This window comes from Ciona intestinalis, chromosome 2 (genome assembly GCF_000224145.3).
Source record: "Ciona intestinalis chromosome 2, KH, whole genome shotgun sequence".
Taxonomy (NCBI): domain Eukaryota; kingdom Metazoa; phylum Chordata; class Ascidiacea; order Phlebobranchia; family Cionidae; genus Ciona; species Ciona intestinalis.
This window is the reverse complement of record NC_020167.2, coordinates 575,007-595,119: the sequence shown is the minus strand read 5'-3', so window position 1 is coordinate 595,119 and position 20,113 is coordinate 575,007. Positions and strand designations below refer to the sequence as shown.

The 20,113-nt window shown below is 33.7% G+C and overlaps 4 protein-coding genes and 1 long non-coding RNA gene across 5 annotated transcripts; 2 read left to right on the top strand and 3 right to left on the bottom strand.

Annotated features, from left to right (window-relative positions):
* Positions 1-1,087: 1,087 nt before the first annotated feature.
* On the top strand, positions 1,088-2,694 carry LOC100179656 (calmodulin-lysine N-methyltransferase-like). Its single transcript, XM_002130199.5, has 2 exons — positions 1,088-1,491; positions 1,930-2,694. The coding sequence occupies exons 1-2, from the start codon at positions 1,228-1,230 to the stop codon at positions 2,554-2,556; spliced, it is 891 nt and encodes a 296-aa protein (XP_002130235.1). The 5' UTR covers positions 1,088-1,227; the 3' UTR covers positions 2,557-2,694.
* On the bottom strand, positions 2,317-4,078 carry LOC100185112 (phospholipid phosphatase 6-like). The gene is made up of 2 exons (XM_002130288.5): positions 3,665-4,078; positions 2,317-3,170 (listed from the first exon to the last, which is right to left on the bottom strand). Exons 1-2 carry the CDS (start codon positions 3,709-3,711, stop codon positions 2,585-2,587), a joined length of 633 nt encoding a protein of 210 aa, XP_002130324.1. The 5' UTR covers positions 3,712-4,078; the 3' UTR covers positions 2,317-2,584.
* Positions 4,079-10,143: 6,065 nt separating this feature from the next.
* LOC104265373 lies at positions 10,144-10,839 on the top strand. Its single transcript, XR_717114.3, has 3 exons — positions 10,144-10,320; positions 10,660-10,710; positions 10,784-10,839. It is a non-coding gene; the product is annotated as an uncharacterized LOC104265373 (long non-coding RNA).
* A 146-nt stretch (positions 10,840-10,985) lies between these two features.
* Positions 10,986-17,203, bottom strand: LOC100177313 (synaptotagmin-7). Its single transcript, XM_026840614.1, has 10 exons — positions 17,035-17,203; positions 16,221-16,333; positions 14,965-15,125; positions 14,391-14,544; positions 14,013-14,108; positions 13,812-13,959; positions 12,692-12,858; positions 12,520-12,634; positions 12,269-12,468; positions 10,986-12,014 (listed from the first exon to the last, which is right to left on the bottom strand). The coding sequence occupies exons 1-10, from the start codon at positions 17,078-17,080 to the stop codon at positions 11,910-11,912; spliced, it is 1,305 nt and encodes a 434-aa protein (XP_026696415.1). The 5' UTR covers positions 17,081-17,203; the 3' UTR covers positions 10,986-11,909.
* A 778-nt stretch (positions 17,204-17,981) lies between these two features.
* LOC100180403 lies at positions 17,982-19,866 on the bottom strand. Its single transcript, XM_002124836.4, has 4 exons — positions 19,740-19,866; positions 18,724-18,947; positions 18,493-18,666; positions 17,982-18,434 (listed from the first exon to the last, which is right to left on the bottom strand). The coding sequence occupies exons 1-4, from the start codon at positions 19,854-19,856 to the stop codon at positions 18,221-18,223; spliced, it is 729 nt and encodes a 242-aa protein (XP_002124872.2). The 5' UTR covers positions 19,857-19,866; the 3' UTR covers positions 17,982-18,220.
* Positions 19,867-20,113: the final 247 nt, after the last annotated feature.

Genomic DNA, 20,113 nt, shown 5'->3' with positions numbered 1-20,113 from the left:
AGTTCTTTGTACGAGTTTGTCCACATTTCCATGGTTGGTTTGTAGAAAGTTTAGAATTGCTGAGTCGGGGAATGGTATTGGAACCCAACCCAAAACGACATTGACATTGTCCGACTCATACAGATACAAGTTACGAATATTTTCAATATTTGCCAGCTTTTCCCTGAGTTCCAGAACATTAGGCCTTGAGCTGCAGGTAATATCAATTTTTGTCCCCTTCATTTCGGCAATTCCCACAATTTTGCTTTTTTCAAACCCAATTTTCTTTAATAATTCAATCACCTCATAGCGCTTGATTTGCTTTTCTGTCTTAAAGTTCAAACAATTGGGTCGTTTGAGCAGATTGTTCTTTTGGGTGCTCACCACCCTAGCGAAACTAGCCTTTTCGCTCATCTTGCAAAACACGTCCGCACGCTAGCCTAACTCGCACCGAGTCTCATTGTGGTTGGGTTATGTGACGTCACTTTAAGCGTCGAGTTCATGGCGCCCTCTATATGGTCGAGTTGCAACAATTGCACAACCCCAAACCAAACTAATGCTGATTTCAACAAAATGGTTTAAAAATCTATATAAACTTTGGTTCAAACCAGAGTTCGTATATAGACTGTTTATATATGGACTCTGGTTCAAACCAAACGACAACGATGGTTTTAATCGTTTTAGTTCAAACCTACGAGAGCGACATGGTTTAAAGTTTAAACCAGTATCTATTCAAGCAACGGCATATATACAATAAAAATTTGCCACTTTCACCGTATCTATGATTTTATGCGTGTTTATATGTCGTTCATTCCAGCGCATTGATTTTAGCGAGCGCTTTAGAGTAATTAAAACGTAAAGGAGGTGTCTATTAGATGTTCTTGTTAGTGATTTATACGTTTGTATAGAGACAGAGTTAATTAAAAAAATCAGTCGTTTTATTCCGGTTGATACTTTATAAGAGTTGTTTTTGTCACCAAAACATTACTACAAATACATAAGACCGTTACTACCCGTCTTTTCGCTTTTGTTAACTTTACTCAGTTTCCTGTTCTGACCGAAAAGACGAAATAAACTTCATTCATATATTCAATACCGCCACCCATCGGAAAGAATGGAATACTTTCGATCTGCTTTCGATTAGCCGCATCTAAAAAAAGAAAGTAAATAGAAAGTGAACCGACATGGACTGTGGTGTGGACTCTAACTTCAAAGAAGCAAAATAAAACTTATTTTGTTTTAAGCAGCATGTCTAAAGGCAAAGAAAGATGGGGTGTTCTAAAGAATGCCATCGTTGAGAAACGAATTGGTGATGGGTGTGAATCACAATCAACGCGAAACTCGTTTTGCTTTAATTTATTTACTAGAAAAAAATGCAATTGCCTTGAAAAGGCCTGTGTGAAATCACGAAAAGAAGAAAACGACTGCCGGTGGTTCGCATACGTTTGCAATTCAATGCTCAGTGTTAAAGATATTTGGATAAATCACCCAAACCCAAAGACGAACTTAAAGGTACGTGATACGTTTTCGGTCTTTACTACAGGACAATAAAAAACTCTCCATAACTTAATAGAAAATTAGATTTACATTTATACTTATTTAATACCAATTAGATTTACATTTTCATATTTAATATCTATTTTCCCATTTTTTAAACATGATGTTTAATATTTTAGGTATATATATATATATATATATATATATTTAATACTGTTTAATAATGTTCTTTAAAAAAAAATTTGGAAAATTAAGATTTCGTAAATAAATGATTATTCTACATATATCTGTCAATCATGTTTAAATCTTAAGGTGATGGCATCATTAGAAAGTATTAAAAATGGTAGTTAAAAATGGCGCTCTATATACTAGGATCACCCAAGTATAATATTATCTCCTTTTATATGGAGCTTTCTAATTTCCAAGTCTTACTAAAAATTGTTTTCTTTGTAGGAAATAACATCATTTAATAACACTGGAAATGTATGCATATGGCCTAGTGAAGAAATTATGGCATATTATTGCATGTCAAACCTTGACTTATTTTGTGGAAAATCTGTAATTGAACTCGGTGGTGGAAGTTCAAGTCTTGCTGCTATGTGCATTGCTTTTAATTCACCATCCACGCGTGTCCTCATTACTGATGGAAATGGTAAATGTGTTAACATGCTAAACGATGCCATACACACCAACCAAATGAATGTATCGAATGGAACAAACAAGGCACAAGTATCAGCAACAGATTTGAGATGGGACATGCCAGCAACCTATTCTCAATACACGGAAACATTTGACTTTGCTTTATGTGCAGATTGTTTATTTTTTGATGAGTTCAGGTCGTTTCTTGTCGATACAATTTATTCTGTTTTGAAGGTAGGTGGTACAGCTTTTATATTTGCTCCGCAAAGAGGCAACACATTTCATAATTTTGCCGAGTTATGCAAGTTAAAATTTACCGACGTTGTTCAAATTGAGCAATACAATCATCATATTTATAAGCAACATTTAGAGTACTTGATTAAAAATAAGTCGTATAAGTCAGATGTTCATTTTCCCATTTTGCTTAAAGTGAGAAAATAGTAAGAATGTTTTGTGTTAAAGTTGTTTTTTACCAAATAAAATGTAACATTTCAGAAAAATCAAAGTATGACCACCAAAACTGTACGACTATGTAGTACTGTGAATAACCAATAAAAAAACCACAAATAACATCAGAAATATGGTGTCTCCCAAGCATAACTCGTGAAGTACAAACACAAAATGACCATATTATTAACAAAACCTTACAAAACAAACTTAAATTAAATTGGTTTATCAAAAAGAAAGCAACCATTACTGATCTTGTGGAATGGCCAGATGGAAATGAATATACATCCAAAGACACAGTAGCCAGCATGTCTTGCTTATTATAGGTTGGGCGCGGTCTTCGAAATAATCCTTTAATAAGAGCCACCACAAACAAATCAAAAATCAATGCTAGCAGTAAATTCATGCATGTTTCTTTTACTCCATCAATAGAGTTAAAGATTGTTAGTATTGTTCCAAGAAACCAAGGAATGCCATGACCTGATAATTCCAACAACATTAGAACAGGTCGCAAATGCCCTCCAGCAGAACACACAGCTATTTTTTTTGAAAATTGATAATCAACATCTTTTATCACATGAATGAACTTTGAATCATTGGACTGGCAACTGTATTTGAACAAAAAAACATTACTAATGCCTATTTTAAGGTAAAAATGATTACAAAACGGCCGATTGTTTATACCATCATTTAACTATACTTTAATTTTGCAAATAACCTGGAGACTAAGGCTACACTCGGTTTAATTCAGTTGAGAGGGTTTTAATATTGAATATATCTCTGCATGCAAACCATTTCAAAACTTGGCCAAACTTAACAAATTTTAACAAAACTAAAATATTTGAATCAGTGCTGTTTAATGTTTAAAATGGTCTAAAATATTATTTTATTTGTACAAAGGCAAAGTATATGTTTTATAAAATATGAGTTGGACAGCTTTTGGTATTAAATAAAGCCTTGTGATACAAGTGAAGAATACTGCTAAAACTACATAATTAGGCAATTAATTAAAAGAGGTAATGTTTGGGTTTAAGCCTTAGTTGTTGGTGAATTTTAGGGGTGGGGAATTTAGCACCATTACGATAGTGAAAACTGTACCCACATATGTATGTCTGGTGGTTGCACGCTCGCCTGTTTGTTCCTTTTCATGTTTGGCGAATTTGTCCAAGCTAAAGATCTTAAATATACAGGCGTTTTCTTTATGTCGTGGTTGCACCGGCAATGCGTTCTCAGTAATATAATGGAGTTCTTTATATCAAAACCTACAAACCTAATAAAATAGAAATCGAAACATAGATGCCCAGTAGGTCAATTCACAACTGACAGCTGGCGCTTTGTTTACATGTCACGCTTGAACAATGGTATAACCAAAGCAATAGAAATACCGAGTAGTCCCACCCATTGTAATTGCGTGTCGCCGGTGGCAGCTTATTCTAGAAAGTGGGTTTTGCATGCTAATCGTGCGCGTCACTGTTTGACCTATACCCCGCTTTAATTGCTTGGGTCAAAACGTCTTACTCTTCGCTATACTCCTTGGTATTTCTTGCAGTACAACCCAGAGTCGTATAAACACCGAGTAGTCCAACTGCCGTCTATGTGTGTCCAAAATAGAGCAAAAGTGGTGACTTTGACAATGGGTTTAAACGAACTTGTTAAGTTTTGTTTGTGTTTTCCTATTGTGGGAAGGTGTAAAACAGCTTCCATTTACCTTACCAAACATTTTTTAGAAAAAATGTATAAATTTAGCCGCATTAAATGACTAAAATGTCGCAAATCAACCGCTTCTAATTCTAATTTTTGACTTTTTTTGATACAGAAACCAAATAACACATGTTTTTTACATTTTTCAACCTTTAAATTTGTTTTTAGGCCCAAGTTTTTCTGTAATTTACCGAAAAACATACATTTTCCCTATACCTACTGTGTTATTTTGGACCCAAATTGCCGTTCAATTTGTGTTTTACGTAACAATGGGTTGGACTACTCGGTATTTCTATGGCTCTGGTACAACCCTATCAGTAGGGGATCATATTAAACATAAGCCGAATGTTATTGAGCACGGTAGTGGTCATATAGATCTTTTTTCGTCGAACAGTTGTTTTTGTTGTTTGTGTTGTTTTTTTCGCGACTTTTATCCACATTAATCTCAATTCTTAATTCTAGCATTACTCTTCAATCTCTTGATTAAATTCACATAAAATAAATTAATAAATTTTAGACTAAATTTTCAGATTTAAAACCGCGATTAATTAGCGTTTTTAGTGGCCGTCTGGCAGACTCAATCGGGACTTCCTCTACAAACTCCAAATAACATAGAAATTAGGATTTTCAGTTTTGCTTCGCTGGCAATTTTGCGATCGAGTGTTGCACTGTTTATGTTTTCGTTTAGTCTGGTTAGTAATTTGTTTACATCATACCTTGTACACTGTAAGACATGTTGTGTTCTGAATATAATCTATTACGCAGCAGAGCAAACTCAAGAAAAGCATAGAAGTTAAAAAGGTGGTTTTCTATGCATAGCAACAAGAAATCGAACACGTGTTAATTATTTCTCAAACAATATTTAACTATAGTAGTATATTACCCAGTGATATTTATATACCACTATTCATAGGCGTGTAGTTAGGGGTTCCGAGGGTCCCTTGTCACCCCAATTTTCAAAATAAGAGTGAGATAGTGTGTTTTGTCACCTTAGTTTTACAGGTCACTACAGCTTTTAACCTGCTGTTCAGTATCTATAGAAACAATCAGGCCCAAACCCAACTCTATTCATACTATTCAATGAAGTTTATTTATGTTTTAAGCTGTGATTGTAAATGCATTTTAAACACGTCATCCCAGATTTTGTTAAATTGTTAATCACGATGCCAATTCTAAATCACTGTTTTGTTTTGTGCAATGGTAGAGTTCTTGGTTATTACCATGCAATAAGGGGGTTGTACCTGTTAATTTATTCAATAAATTGTAATCATACAATAACAGCATGTTTTACTTTTTGGTGTATACAAATGAGTTTAATTGTTTACATCTGTGAGCTGAACCAGGTAACCTGGATAAACATATAATGTGGCTTTGTGAACCCGGCTTGAAAATAGAGCATTACTTGTCACCTCAGTATTGCTGAACTGACACCTATGCCAACTTATATAAATGCTTCTTTATTTGTTATAGTATTTAAAATACTAATAGCCTATATGTGTGCAGTTACGTAATAAATGTGTAATAAGCTAATATACACAAACACTTTATGTATTCTTTGTGAAACTTCTTACTTGTGTGTTTTTATTACAAATCCATTGTATTACACTGGTTTGGTTTTAATAAGGATTCAAAGGTTTATTTGACATATAATAGCAGTGGCGTCAATTTTATAAAAATGTAGGGGTTGCGATATTAAAACGTATTAGCTGGAAGTCGGTTTGTAAAACACGTAAAATGCGTTGTAGTAAAAGTGCTAATTAATAATATACTAATTAATTTAAACCGTGCTCATCCATTGGACCTATGATCTCTTGTTGCCGATATATCTTCTATTACGCAAAACTATTTTGGTCCTGGTAAATCAGAACATCCAGAAAGATTTAATTTGTTTATTTATTATTTTAAACAATATTTTGCATTGAGTAAAAATTATAGTAAAGTCGATGAAATTTAGTAACTTGCAAGTGTAAACGATATATTTCATCCATTGATGTTCGAACATTACCCATTGTCGTTCAAACAGTACCAATTGTATGCAATAATATAATGTATAGGTAACATGTTAAAAACTAGAGCAGTAGGGTAAGAAAATGAATGTTTAGACTTAATTTTCAAAGCGTACAGTATTATTTCGTGTTATTTACGTATATTCCTATTTATAAATACACTTAATAATCAAAGTTAACAATGGTTTTAAACTGTCCCATCTTATCCTGTGTGTTTTCGAATTTGTAAAATTTCACTAGTTATGCGGATCGCTAAATAACTCCTCGTGTGTTTTATTATATTTATATTATTAAATCGTTGTCAATTAATAAAGGAATAGTAGTACTACTTCGTGGTATTACCAAAAAAACGTCATCTATTTTGATTTTGGAAATGTTTGGCAATATATGTTTAAGTGTCCCATCTTCCCCCACTATATTATATATTGGTTCTCGTAGCAGTTTTTGCTCGCAAATTGTGGTTTTGTGGTTTTGCACTCTGACTGGCAAACGTGGCATGTATATATACTCTACAACGAAACTTCAGCAAGCATCCTTTTACAGAAAATTGTTTACATAACTTGCAGTCGTAATTGTACATCGGTTTTATCCTTAGTACAAATAAACGTTCATAACTAGGTAACAAAAAATCGTTAAGACATGATACAGCAGACAACCTATAAGACCCCACTGGGCTGAAGATTTTGTGTTGAAGCACGTGACGTTAAGTCGCTTGCTTCATTTGTTACTAATGCGAATCGTAACCGCTTTATTGTGCGTTGTTTTTACATTTAATTACAAGAATAATTGTTGATTCAAACACATAATGATCATGGCACACACATAACTTACAAACATGGTGTCTGCCAATTGCTGAACACGCCGAATTCTTTAACATTGCAAGGTAAAAACAAGCACAGCTGCAAAGACGCTTAAATGCAGTGTTTTGGTATGGCTGGCTCGATTTCAATGAAAATCTTTAGTGTAAACAACATATTGTTTCTAATTTCTAGAAAAAAGCTGTAAAAACACGATTGCTTCCTTTATTTGACTATTTCAGTATTCTTTGTCATGTGATGTCTGCAAGACTAATGTAATAAGCCTTCTGTGATGGAAACAGTTTAATTTTAACGCTACAGAAATCTTTTGCGTATAACCTACTTACTTTTGCATTGAAAGTGTATTAAAACATATATATCGCCCATAATGTAAAGGTAATCGAATAACACAAACTATAGTGTTTAACATTGCAGTTTTGTTCGGTTTAAGTAAGACCTTTACACCTGAATAATGGTGTAAACTTATAAACATAGATATATATTTAGTGGGGAGGAATAAAGCGAGGAATTTTAATTTTTACGGGCCTTTATTTAACAAACAAAAAATGCTACAGTTTTTTTGACAGTATTCTCACAAATTTATAAAGAGCGCTGAAGTCTATTATACAATTTTTACCTATATTAAAAACCGGTGTAAATAGAAACAGTATTTTTCATTCGGTTAAAATAAGTGTAATAAAAGGATGGTAATTTTAAATGCTTTAATCAAATTAACCAACTTTGTGAACTGCTACTATAGGACGCTGTTTGGAAATCGCTAGATAACTCATCTCATGCTTAACATATAAAGCGTGGGGTAAGGCGGGACACCTTAAGCACATTATGTCTAAATATCCTGATTGTGTTTTAAACAATTAACTACGGTTTATGTCAGTTATAAGGATACAGTTTTATAAGCCTTTGAATTTTCTTTGTCTACTACTTATAGTGTCGTGAGTTGAGCAGTTTTTATCGTTTACGTAATATTTATATTGTCTAATGTATTTTTTCTCATTATTTGTGTTCTTTTCTGTTTTCCTTATTACTAATTGACCAGCTATTTTGCCTTCCTTATCATTGTTATTCACGCACGACTTGTTTCCTGCAATTATTTTATCGTTTCCGCGTGTTCCTTTGTTGCCGTTATTGCCGTTGGTCTAATTAATTACTGCGTGTCACGTGCTGTTCTGCTTTTCCTTTTTCCAGTTTTGCGTGTATCCAGGAAGTTCTCGTACTGTGTCGGCTAAAGGTTGTATATTGCTTTTTTGGGCAAAAGTTATATGATTGTGTACAAACTGTTTTATTTTTGAGTGAAAGCTGTATTGAGTTGTTATCGTATCTAGTTCTCGTTTATGTGGTGTAACAGTTTATTTAGTGCTTATTTTAATGTCATTCGTTTTTATGCAGTTTTTTATTAAATTGCATGTTTTATAGTTAAGTTGTAATGAGTGTAGCTTAAAATAACAGACTAGAGCAGTCAGCCCCGCAAAAGGACATTAAAGCAGCGTCCCGGACCAAACCACCGTTATCAAACCTAAATTCATGGTATCATCCAAATAAAAATCTTTATATATTTTGAATTTTAAAATGTTGATGAATATGCTTAAGTATCCCACCACAGCACTATACACATATTTGGAAATGGTATATGTATATTGTTGATTTAGATAATTTTGATTTAAACTAAAGAAAACACATGAATATCATAGTAAATCTTGGTTGGTTAAGCTCTTTAAAATCGCTGTAAAACTTCTAAAACCTTTCTCATTTTAACGCCGCCATCATTACAAAAAATGATTTTCGCAGAAATATTAAGTCCTTTATTTTCCGGTAAAGGGATCACATGACCATTCCGGAAATCCGTGTCACGTGATTCCTGCTAGACTAATGTATTAAACCATATGTGAAAAAAAGCAGTTTGATTTTCAGTACAACAAAATATTTTAATGCCTAAAAGTGCGTATACTTACTTTGCATTGAAAATCTATTAAAATACAGCAGGGTGGGGAAAGACGAGATACCTTTTACCTCTATTTTCTCGCCCCGTTTAGTAGTAAACAAAGAACATTCAAGAAATTATAAAACTATATGCCCATGACTCCCATTGACCGTTAGTAATTGTTTAAAACACGATCAGGATATTTAGATATTATGTGCTAAAGGTGTTCCATCTTCCCCCACCCTACTAGGTACAGGCGTATCGTCAATAATGTAAAAGTAATTGAATAACATAAACTATAGTGTTTAACACAGTTTTGGTTTAAGTAAGGCATTTACAATTAAATATTGCTAACTAGTAGAGTAGGGTAAAAAAGAACGTGGGGCAAAGCGGGACTATTTTAAATTTTGTTTTACAACCTTTATTTAATGACAAATAGAAAAATAATACAAGATTCTTCGACAGTGTTCGTAACACTATAAAGCGCGTGCCAAAGTCAATAATTGTTTTAACTATTAAAAATGGATGGCTGTGGAAACAGTATTTTTAATTAAGATAAAAGAAGCAAAATAATAGGGTGCTAACTTTGAATGCTCACTGAATCATATTTAAACATTTTGTGAATTACTAAAATAGGACGTTGTTTGGCAATCGCTAAATAACTCCTCGTGTATTTTAATATATATTTTTTCAATTGTTGTCAATTAGTAAAGGTATTCTAGTACAAATTCATAGAATCAAATCGTCATGTATTTTGAAATTAAAATATTGGGCAATATGCTTAAATGTTCCACCACACCATACACATATTTGCAAATGGAATGTATATTGGTCAGTATGCTTAAATATATGCTATAAATAAAACGGTATAACTAGCCTGTCCACTACAATTTGTATTTTTAGTAACGTATACCGTTATACTTAAGGAGGATAAGTGTAAAGAACGAGTGTTTGTGAAACAAAACTATGTTGTTTTTTGTCGATAAATTGAGCTTTTCTAAGAAACCATTCATGATTCTCTTACTACGAAAAGGAAAAGAAGATTTTTCGCTAAGAGAGAAAGAAATTGCTTCACGAGATAAAATAAAAGAAAAAAGAACCCCGACTTTTGAGGACATAAAAGATGGAGATAATCGTTTTTATTTTCATCTTCTTCAAGTAAGCAAAGATAAATCATCATGAATCGCAAAGTTCTTCTTCTCCTCGTCTTGGTTCTCGTCACCGTTCAGCTTTCGAGTGCAAACGCAGATGAAGCTGATAATATTGTGTGGTCTTGGAAATATTGGGATCAAGAAGCGGCGAAAACACTGAGAGAGTAAGTTGTTTAATGCATTTTACCGCCGGCTAGATAATCTAAAGAAAATAAACGTCTCGTAATACATAACGAATGTAATTTCGTAGGTAATTGTTAAAAAACGTAACGGATTTATTTATGGGTCTCAAATTAGACAACTCATAAATATTTACTAAAAAAATACGCTTTTAGAATCTAGCGTGAGGACATATACCTTTATTGGTAAGGGTTTGGTAACCAGTTTTTAATAACATTAACAACCCAGCTTTCCAAAACAAAATTAACTAATCCAATATTTGATCACTATTTAGCGAAATGCTTTCCCAACCAATATCTTTATAACCTTTATCTTTATCATAGTGAACTTCAAGACAGCTATTATGATCAATTCGGTAATGATGAATAGCAATGGTAAGTTTAGAATTCTTCTACTGTTAAAATGATGTTCGACCGGAAATATTTTAATAGTTATTCTCTGTTTCAGAACTGCATGACTTTTGCGTACTGCTGCTTGACGCAAATAAAAAATAACGAACATTATTGGTGTCTTTTATCATAAATCTTTGCTACCTAAAATTTAGCTAGAAGGTATATCATAAAATGTTCAGGCAATTTCAATTAAAGGCTATACCTTAGCATGATTGAACGTAGGCATAGATAACCACTTATTTGAGACTAATTATTGTTGTACAAGAATTTATTTACATTTCGTGTTATACTGCTTTTAATGCCTTTATTTTAACATAACTAACAACAACCATTTAATTATTTCTCTACTCAATGACAAATCACTGGTTGCGCGACAACAAATGCTAAATTCAATCAAGAAATTGTCTTTAGGAATCATCAACATTATAGTAACTGCATGGTGTAACAATAATATAGTAGAGGTTTAGAAAAGTGCAAAAAGTTAAACAAATAAAAGTAATTTGTTGGCAAACATATGGGTTTAACGATAAAACAATGCTGTCAAAATAAAGCCGTAACTATTTAAACAAGGTATACTGCATGTCTGGAGTTTTTGGTTAACTCACAGTGAAAATAAAGGGGGTATGCGCTATATTGTGTTAACACTGTTCCGACACATTTGTTAGCGTAAAGAGTTACAACACCAAAAATTATATATTGCAAGGTATAGGGGAAGATGGCGCACCCTTTCATTCTATTTTCTCGTCCCATTTAGTAGTAAAAAAAATTATTCGAAAAAATATGAAACCGTATCATGTAACGACCCCCATAGACCATTGTTAATTGTTTAAAAGACAATCAGGGTATCTGGATATTATGTGCTAAATGTGTCCCATCTTCTCCCACCCTACTATATATGTCTGCGTTCTCTTTAGCAGTGCTTCTTAAAAGCAAAAATCCCGTGTCAACCTAATTGCTGGATTTTTTGGGTCGCCAATATTGTAGTATTTACTGCAACTATTCACAAAACACTTGGTTGCTTATGTGGGCAAGTTGTATGAAATGTCGCCATCCCCTGTATAGCTCGCTTTTATGTCGTGCTTATACAAGTTGGTCGACGCCGTAAAGAAATAGTAGCAATGCTTGAAATTATTTACTGTATAAACCCACATAGAAATCTTGTTATCCTTATTCGAACGGAATTAGATTTTAAGCACATGCCACTGCAAACTAGGTTTTCGAGCATTTGTTAACATATCTTTCCAATGTTGCTTTTCCAATCCAGCACTCTTATGGCCAAGATATATCTGTCGTAAACATTTGCAGTTTTAAAATAATTAGGTTAAAAATAATTTTAAAAACTTGAAATGTGATAAAGACACTGGCCCCGGTCAACCAAATACCGAGCAAGTAACATCAATAGGTGGTTTCGGATGATAGTGCTAAAACGTTCTGTACCATTTTGTAGTACATACGAGTACCATTTTGTAGCACATATTCTTAATGACGTTTTATTTGTCGTGCATTCATTATACGTAGGCCCTCCTTTTTTTCTTTTTACCTTCCCGATGGTGTCATTTCGGCCAATGGTGTCATGATCCATCACCGTTATTTCCAGCTGCATTTCCCTTAACCGATCCATTGGTGCGTTGAACGTGAACTCTTCGTGAAACTCCGGGTTTAAGTTATTTTTGTGGATTTCCGTTTTCTTTTTCTCGATTCTCTTACCACGGTAAATAAGCCAAATTTTAACGTAAGGGTCTGAAAAACGCCAAAATTAAAGTTTTTGACAAAAAACGGTACCATACGAACCAGAAGTTCCATTAAGGTCCATAGGTTTCATGTTTCTTCCTTTTATAATTTCCACATCAAGAATACCTTCTAACGGTTGGTAACAAAGTGATAACAGAAGTTCACCGCGCTTGTTCTAGCCAAGAGGTTTTCTTATAGCAAAGCAAAACCGGAAATAAATTAAACTACTAACCGAACCCTTGCAAGGCGCAAGGTTGACATATTGAATCATTTCTTCTCCAAGATTGATTGTATGCAAGGGAACATACGTTTCTCCAATTGGGTCGTTTCTACTGAAGCGATCATAGTCTAACACTTGTAAATGTAACACTCTCTGTTTTATTTTTTCATAGGGAAGACCTGTAATAAAGTATAACATATTTATATGCGTAGAATGCAGCAAGCAAACAGTTAAAAATATATTCGAAAGATAATTTATTAAAAGTGTCTTGTCGTGCAAAATATAGTATAGGGTGGGAGACAATGAACGCCCTTTCATTTTATTTCTCGGTATATATTTGGTAGCAACTAAAAAAACATTTAAAGAAATATAGCATTATTTTAACGACTCCCATAGACCATTGTTAATTGTTAAAAACAAGATGTATTTGGATATTATGTGCTGAAGGTGTCCCATGTAACCCCACAGTACTATAGTGTAGCATTACCAAATTTTTACTAAAATATATATTTAAAAAAAAAATTTTAAGCATAAACTTGATTAAGTTATTACACTTTTTTGTTATCATAAGTTTTAAGGCGTGTGTATAAGATACAATATTTATCAATTGAATTTATAACAAAGCCAATTGTTGTTGTAACAACACCAATTGTAGTTGTAACAACACTTATTCACTGTAAGTAACATCTTAAATATGGAAGTGGGCAGGACAGAGAACATTTACAGTTGATTTTTACTGGACAGTGTTATTTATTTTAATTAAGTGTTTTAAGGATAACAAATTTATTAACTAATCAACCTATACACTGATTTTCAAAAGTCTATTTTACCCCGCCTTAGCCCGTCTTACCTCGTCGTGACATAAGTTTTAACCTTGTGCGTTTTAATGTACATTTGAAGTTGTAATGGTTTAAAGTCAGAGTAACACACAATAAGCGTTTTAAAAATAGATTTAGAAACAGATCATATGCCTAAGCGCCATCTTACCTTACTGTACTATTCTAACACAACGAAACATAAAAACACCAAAACGAATAAACTACATAAATGTGCAATAACATAAAAAAATAGCAAATCAATTATCGTTATTAAACAGGTTTGACCAAGTCTATCAAATAGAGTGGAACTTTACCTTCGAATGACATAGTTTCATTCCAAACTGGATGTAATGTTTTCCGCCGAATTTTAGTTTCTAGTTTTCGCTTTCGATCAGGAAGCAAACAACATTTCACAAACGGGTCGCTGGTTCCAGACAAATCCATGGCCGGTAAATCGACTGCCTGTAAATTCAGGGTAAACAACTTGGTTTGCAACAGAGCTTGTGCAGTAAAACCTTTAAAACTTTAACAAGAAGAGTAGACTCGTTGAATTGGTACACTGTACTGAATTCAAGTTTTCCAAGATATTTTCCTTGAGGTTCTTCTCCTGTCTAAAAGAAAAATAAAGCAATGAATTAAATACAGTTTTACTCAAAACAGTTTTAGTTTCGTTGCTATTTTTAACAAAGAAAGTTGGTAGGCTACACGGGTAGGCTATACCATTTTATGTGTTTTAACGACAGTGAATTATCGTAATTTCAATTTTTAATAAATGTGATTGACGTTATCGTGCCCGACGAGATGATAGTATATTTTGTTTAATCGATATGCGAAACAGTTTTAAAATTGGAAACAGAAGCTATAAGTTCATTTGTATTTAATTATTTTCATACATCAAACGAAAGTTCAAATGGAAGTTTGAATCCTTCGGGAACATACGACGACGAAGTTAGTTTTGGTCGTTCTGCATTAGAAGCGCCAACATCATCGCATCCCTGTGGTTGTACGAAGTTAATCTTCATATTTCCCATCGGTGGTTTATCGTATCTGAAAATAATGTCGAGTGAATTAAGCTTTTGTTGCCCGTAATGCTCTTAAATAGCGTTACACACATTTTACTATCTGTTTAAATACAGTACAAAGATCAGGGTAATTAATGCAACAAAGAGAACGGTATTAGCTACTAAAAGTCGTTAAAACCACACGCTGCAGTAAAAAAATTTGACTAAAGGTGTCAGATAAAAGCGAGGTTTCTAAACGCACAATACAGTACGGGTTTTGTTGCTGTCTAGGTATCGACAATCTTTAAAAACTTAAGTTGGATATTGGCAATACCAATTAATCAATACTTCAATATCAATATGCGTGCTTACTGCACAATGTTTTCTGGTTTTCGCTTGGGACCCCCGTTTGAACTTCATAACATCAGAACTTTAAAGATATAGTGAAAATAAAACGATCACTTACTGTGTTGATCCATAACGACTAGAGGTTCCCGAATATTTTCTTTCAACTGAATCTTGTTCTGCAGGCTGAAACCAAGATGAAATCTTTTTCAAAAGAGAGCTGTCTTCTTTCGTTGTGTCCATTCTCAAATCTCTAGCCGAAATATGGTCTTCACTCTTTCGCTACAAATACGACAATGTAACAAAAATCTCCCGAGCTTTAACAATATACCCAAGCAGCGGAACAAAGCTTTATTTTTCGTTTACAATTTTCTTTGTACAATTCATGATGTTATTTTAACATGCCCCCACATTTTTTCACAATAGTAACAAAACATTTCCGTGTAAGCTGCTAATATCCTTATTCTATAGAATAGATCATTCGTCTATGTTATTTATATTTAGGTTAGTCTGTACTGTAAAGGCCTGCAGTTCTGCTAAACTAACTGTTATACTAAGGCTACAGACAAAGCTCAACCCCAACAAACTATTAATCTAAAAACAGTCATTCAACCACGGCACTAATGTTATAAAACAAGCTACCATTAAACTTTTACAAAAACATTGTTTTATAATTATTTATAACCAAATCCCGCATGCTACTGCATATTATACCCAGTTTTATTTTACACTGTGCCGTCACTGATAAATTGCAATTACTTTCAGAACTGAATTATTCATGTAAAATATTTTCATGTGATTGAACGCCGCACCGTGGAATACCCTACAACTGCACATACTCAAGTTTAATTGCCATTGATCGCGCGCCTGTATAAACACATTAAACTAAATTAGAAGGGCCTAGGCAAATACAGGATGCAAGCTATAAATAAAAGGTGTACACCAACGAACATTATTTCTTCGTTTACGAATATGCCAATTATACCTATCAAGTAAAACGTGTTTTTTGTAAACAACACGCTTTAATGCAAAAATAGTTTAGATGTTTAACGAAACAACTTTTAATTCAAGCAAAAATATAGTAGGGTGGGATAAGCTCGGATATGTTTACATTTCCTTTTCTCCTCTCATTTATCAACAAAGAATATTTACAGAATTATTTAGTCATATCATCACTACTCTAAAAGACTGTTGTTAATTATTCAAGCCACGATCATTTACTATACCAAATGGAACAATAAAATAAGAGCATGAATCATCTTACTCCAAACTCCTATATAGTAACAGTTTACACACAACGTGTTTGAAACACATTACTTCCGCTGAACTTATTAAGCTAGTTAGGTTAGATGTTTAATCGAATAAAATATATATTACCCGTGTTCCAGTTCTCACTTTTAAACAATACAAGCACGATATTACAAGACAGGAGAGACAGAATATGATTGCTGCTGAAGCCACCACTGATGTCTCCGGCAGATCATCGTCCCCTAGAAATTTTCAACTCAGTATATACAAGCAAACAACAAATACTTTCAAATCGATATTCTGACTGGTTAAAAGTTGTTGCAATGTTCAAATACGATTTTACACACTAATTATGAACCGCTTTCAAGTTAAGATTATTTATAGTCGGATAGGGGGGAAATGGGACACCTTTGGCACATAATAATTAAATACCACAATCTATTTTTAAACAATTAACAACGGTCTCTGGAAGTCGTTTTTTTATTCTTTGTATGTTCTTTGTTTTCTACCAAATCCGACAAAATAATGAATGAAAAGGTGTCTCATATCTCCCAGCCTATACTGTATATAAGGATGTATGTTGGAAAACGGTTTCTAACTCTTATTGAGCCGACAGGAATTTGTTAAGAGGCCAACAAAATAAAACTAGACTTTCGTGCGTAATAAATTATTCAATTGTTTCTGACAATCGATTACACGTAATTACACCTTATTATGATGTCATTCATGTCGTACTTAATAGGATATGCCATACAAGATAACATCTGTTGGCACAATACTTCATTATTACGTGCTGTCACTAGGAATGATCTATACCATTGTCTCCACCGTGCTATTGGTTGCTTTATATACATCAAAGTTGACTTGTGATTCAACGACAAGCTTATATACCTTTGTGTTTAAATTTACAAAAGCACATAATCAAACCACAGCTTATACTTACTTAGTTGGGTATGTGGAAACAAGTGGTTCATGATAATTCTTCCCATATTTCATATCTTTCTTATTTCCTTATCACAACTAAATTTAGTTATTAAGAGCCTAAACTACTAGACATTTATATTTCTGTTAATAGTTAAATTAAACGTTGTTATTGTTTAAACCATACCGACCACGATTATAATTTTAACTATAAAAACTCCGTGATTATATAGCAGTTCTATGATGACTGAATTTTTATCAAGCTAATATATTAAATCAGTAAACGCAAGCTCATCTGCAAAATTTTCAATATAACATCTGAAACATAGCCGGTACCTTCCAGTAAACGTAACTAGGTGGTTGTTTGTCGAGCAAAGGTTTTCCCCGTTTCTCTCTCCTATGGTATTTAACAACGTTAAACCTACGGCTCTAACCAAACATGCGGAACACAGACGTCATTAAAGAATGTTGACTGGGTTTTGAACTCAATATCATATCTGTGCGTGGCACAGAGCTGACATCGAATAATTCGCAGTAGTAGGGAAAAACAAACTAACCTTTGACAGGGCTACCTAACTGTTCGGCCGCACATAATCTCTTGGCTGTATGAACACAATGGGATATTACAGTTCGATGTGCTGCTTTATCGCGCTACTGGTCGGACTGAATACATCAAACTGCATAATTTATGTTTTCTGATGATTTGACGTCCACGCTGGTGTGGCGTCGTGACACAGTGTGAACTCTCTAACCCGAGCAAACTCCCGGATTTTATTTCATAAATCGAGATTTATACTCGAACTTTTAATTTTTAAAATGTTAAAACATTTTACGCTTCGTAGGATTTCGAAATGGCGGGAACAATCGCCGTTTCCTAAAAAAACATTGTTCTAATCGTTAACCCATACAAGATTTGTCGCTGCTACCCTTATACGCGTATGTAAATCTGGACAAGACACGTAACGATAATTAGACCATTCCAGTGATTTTTTATGGGTTCTTCAAATTATCAACCATACATTTAAACAAAAACAAAAAAATATCCTAAAAAATTACCTAAAAAGTAAAATACGTGGTAAACTTCGTAAGCGGCATGAGGTGTATGAAACAGAACACCCGTGTTATAACGACTGTCGCTCCGCAGCGCAAGAGTAAATAAGTTGCATTTGTTCATTCACCCAAAACCGTATACACACATTTGAATTTATTTACAACACAGGATCCATAACACCACAATCTACAGGAATTGTTTCAGCACTTTTTCTCAGCGTTGCTTCTCTGGATTCGTAACAATTGAGTGCAACATGGTAATCTTTAAGTTTTTCCCAGCAATGTCCTGCGTTGTGCCAGCTGATAGCTTCTAGTTTAGAACTTTTCATGTTCCGAGCGATCGCCAATGATAAACCCGATGCAGTTAGAGCTCTGTAGCAACAAATGAACTTATAATGACTGGTATTTTAGATTAATGTTGATAATTTACTTATCATGTTGGTTGTTTTTGCAATAAGCTGCTCCAAGTTGCATTAGCGATTGCTCTACTATTTCGTCATACTTTGAGTATGTACCATAAATTTGCTTGCGCATAATGAATGAATACTCGAAACATTTGATTGCCTTTGACACATCTTTACAGTTCATATAGAAATACGCCAATCTGTAAAATATTATGACATAATCACAGGACAGAAGAGTATTAAAACAATCAATTTACTTATCAAGGTGATTAGCACTGTCGCATCTTGGGTTTAAAACTTGCCGGTCAGCTTCGGACATTGCGATATCAAAATTAATATCCATATTACGGTCAACCACGCACGCACGCTGCAATGCGTTAAGTAAATGGGTGTTGTTGAACACGTCCACATGGTGGCGCGAGTATCTTTCATGAACTTTCGAATACCTCCAGCGATCATGACATTTTGAGGGACTCGATATCTACAAAATCACGCAATGCATCGAAAAAAGAAGACCCTGCACCACAAATTCTATAGATATGTTTAGATATTCATTAACGTAGTTATAGTGGCGAAATATAAACTAGCCCACTGTATAAAGCACTGGTTCGGGATGATCCGAAACCATTAGGCAAGAACGACGGTGGAAAGGAACGTTTTTGAAATGACGTTCATTGGTCACGTGTTAATCTCTAGTATTTAAATCGCCGTGTTAGTACCTTGTAACAAAATATAGTCGTTAAGACACTAAAGAAGAAAAAATAAAAAAAGAGTCGACCCTTAATGAATTCTGATTACCAGTGTAAGTTATATAAGAAAATTTCTTGGATAATACTTTGACTGCATTCCGACAATCGCTGTAAAATTTCTTAGCTATACCTGTTTGTAAGGAGAAAACTCCTTCTATTTATAAATAACTTATCATGGCGCGATACTGTTTAATTATATGATCATACACGGCCTACTAGAAATATATCTCTAGTGGGCCATGGATCATATTTGGTATAAAAATATTTACCGAATGCTAACAATGGTTTATCGTTTTAGACTGGTTTAAAAGTGTAGCGTATTTAATCCAGACAATCGCTGGCTTGTGTTTATGTGCGTCATACAAAAGCGACCATATGACGTAATAGCAATTGACGCGTTAATTATTTACTTAGTTTTTTATCACAAACTAAAACTATTTTTTCATATATATAATTTATTAGACATAATAAAAAAAGTGTATCATCTTGCCGTGCGTTCCACCCTACCATATACTAATCCATACCTTTACTCGAGTTGTACCATCGGTTACCCCTTGGTTGAAACTGTCCAAACTTGTTAATCTTCTTTTTGGAACCAAAGGATATTCTCTTCTGTCAAGAATTCTTTGTTTTTCCTCCATTTCACGACTGTTGGTTCGGTCAAATGATCCACATAATGCTATCAATACACGCTAGTGCAAACAATGGAATCCAATTTTCAAAGATTATATTTCCTTTGTTATAAATTAACAACATACTTTCACGACCTTTCCTTCAATAATACATCCACTCATAGGTTTTTGTAGCTTTGCCGCTTTACATTTTTATAAAAATACGGTTATTTTCATAAGGGCATATCATTATCTGGTAACTTTGCCCTGCGGTAAATCATTTATCT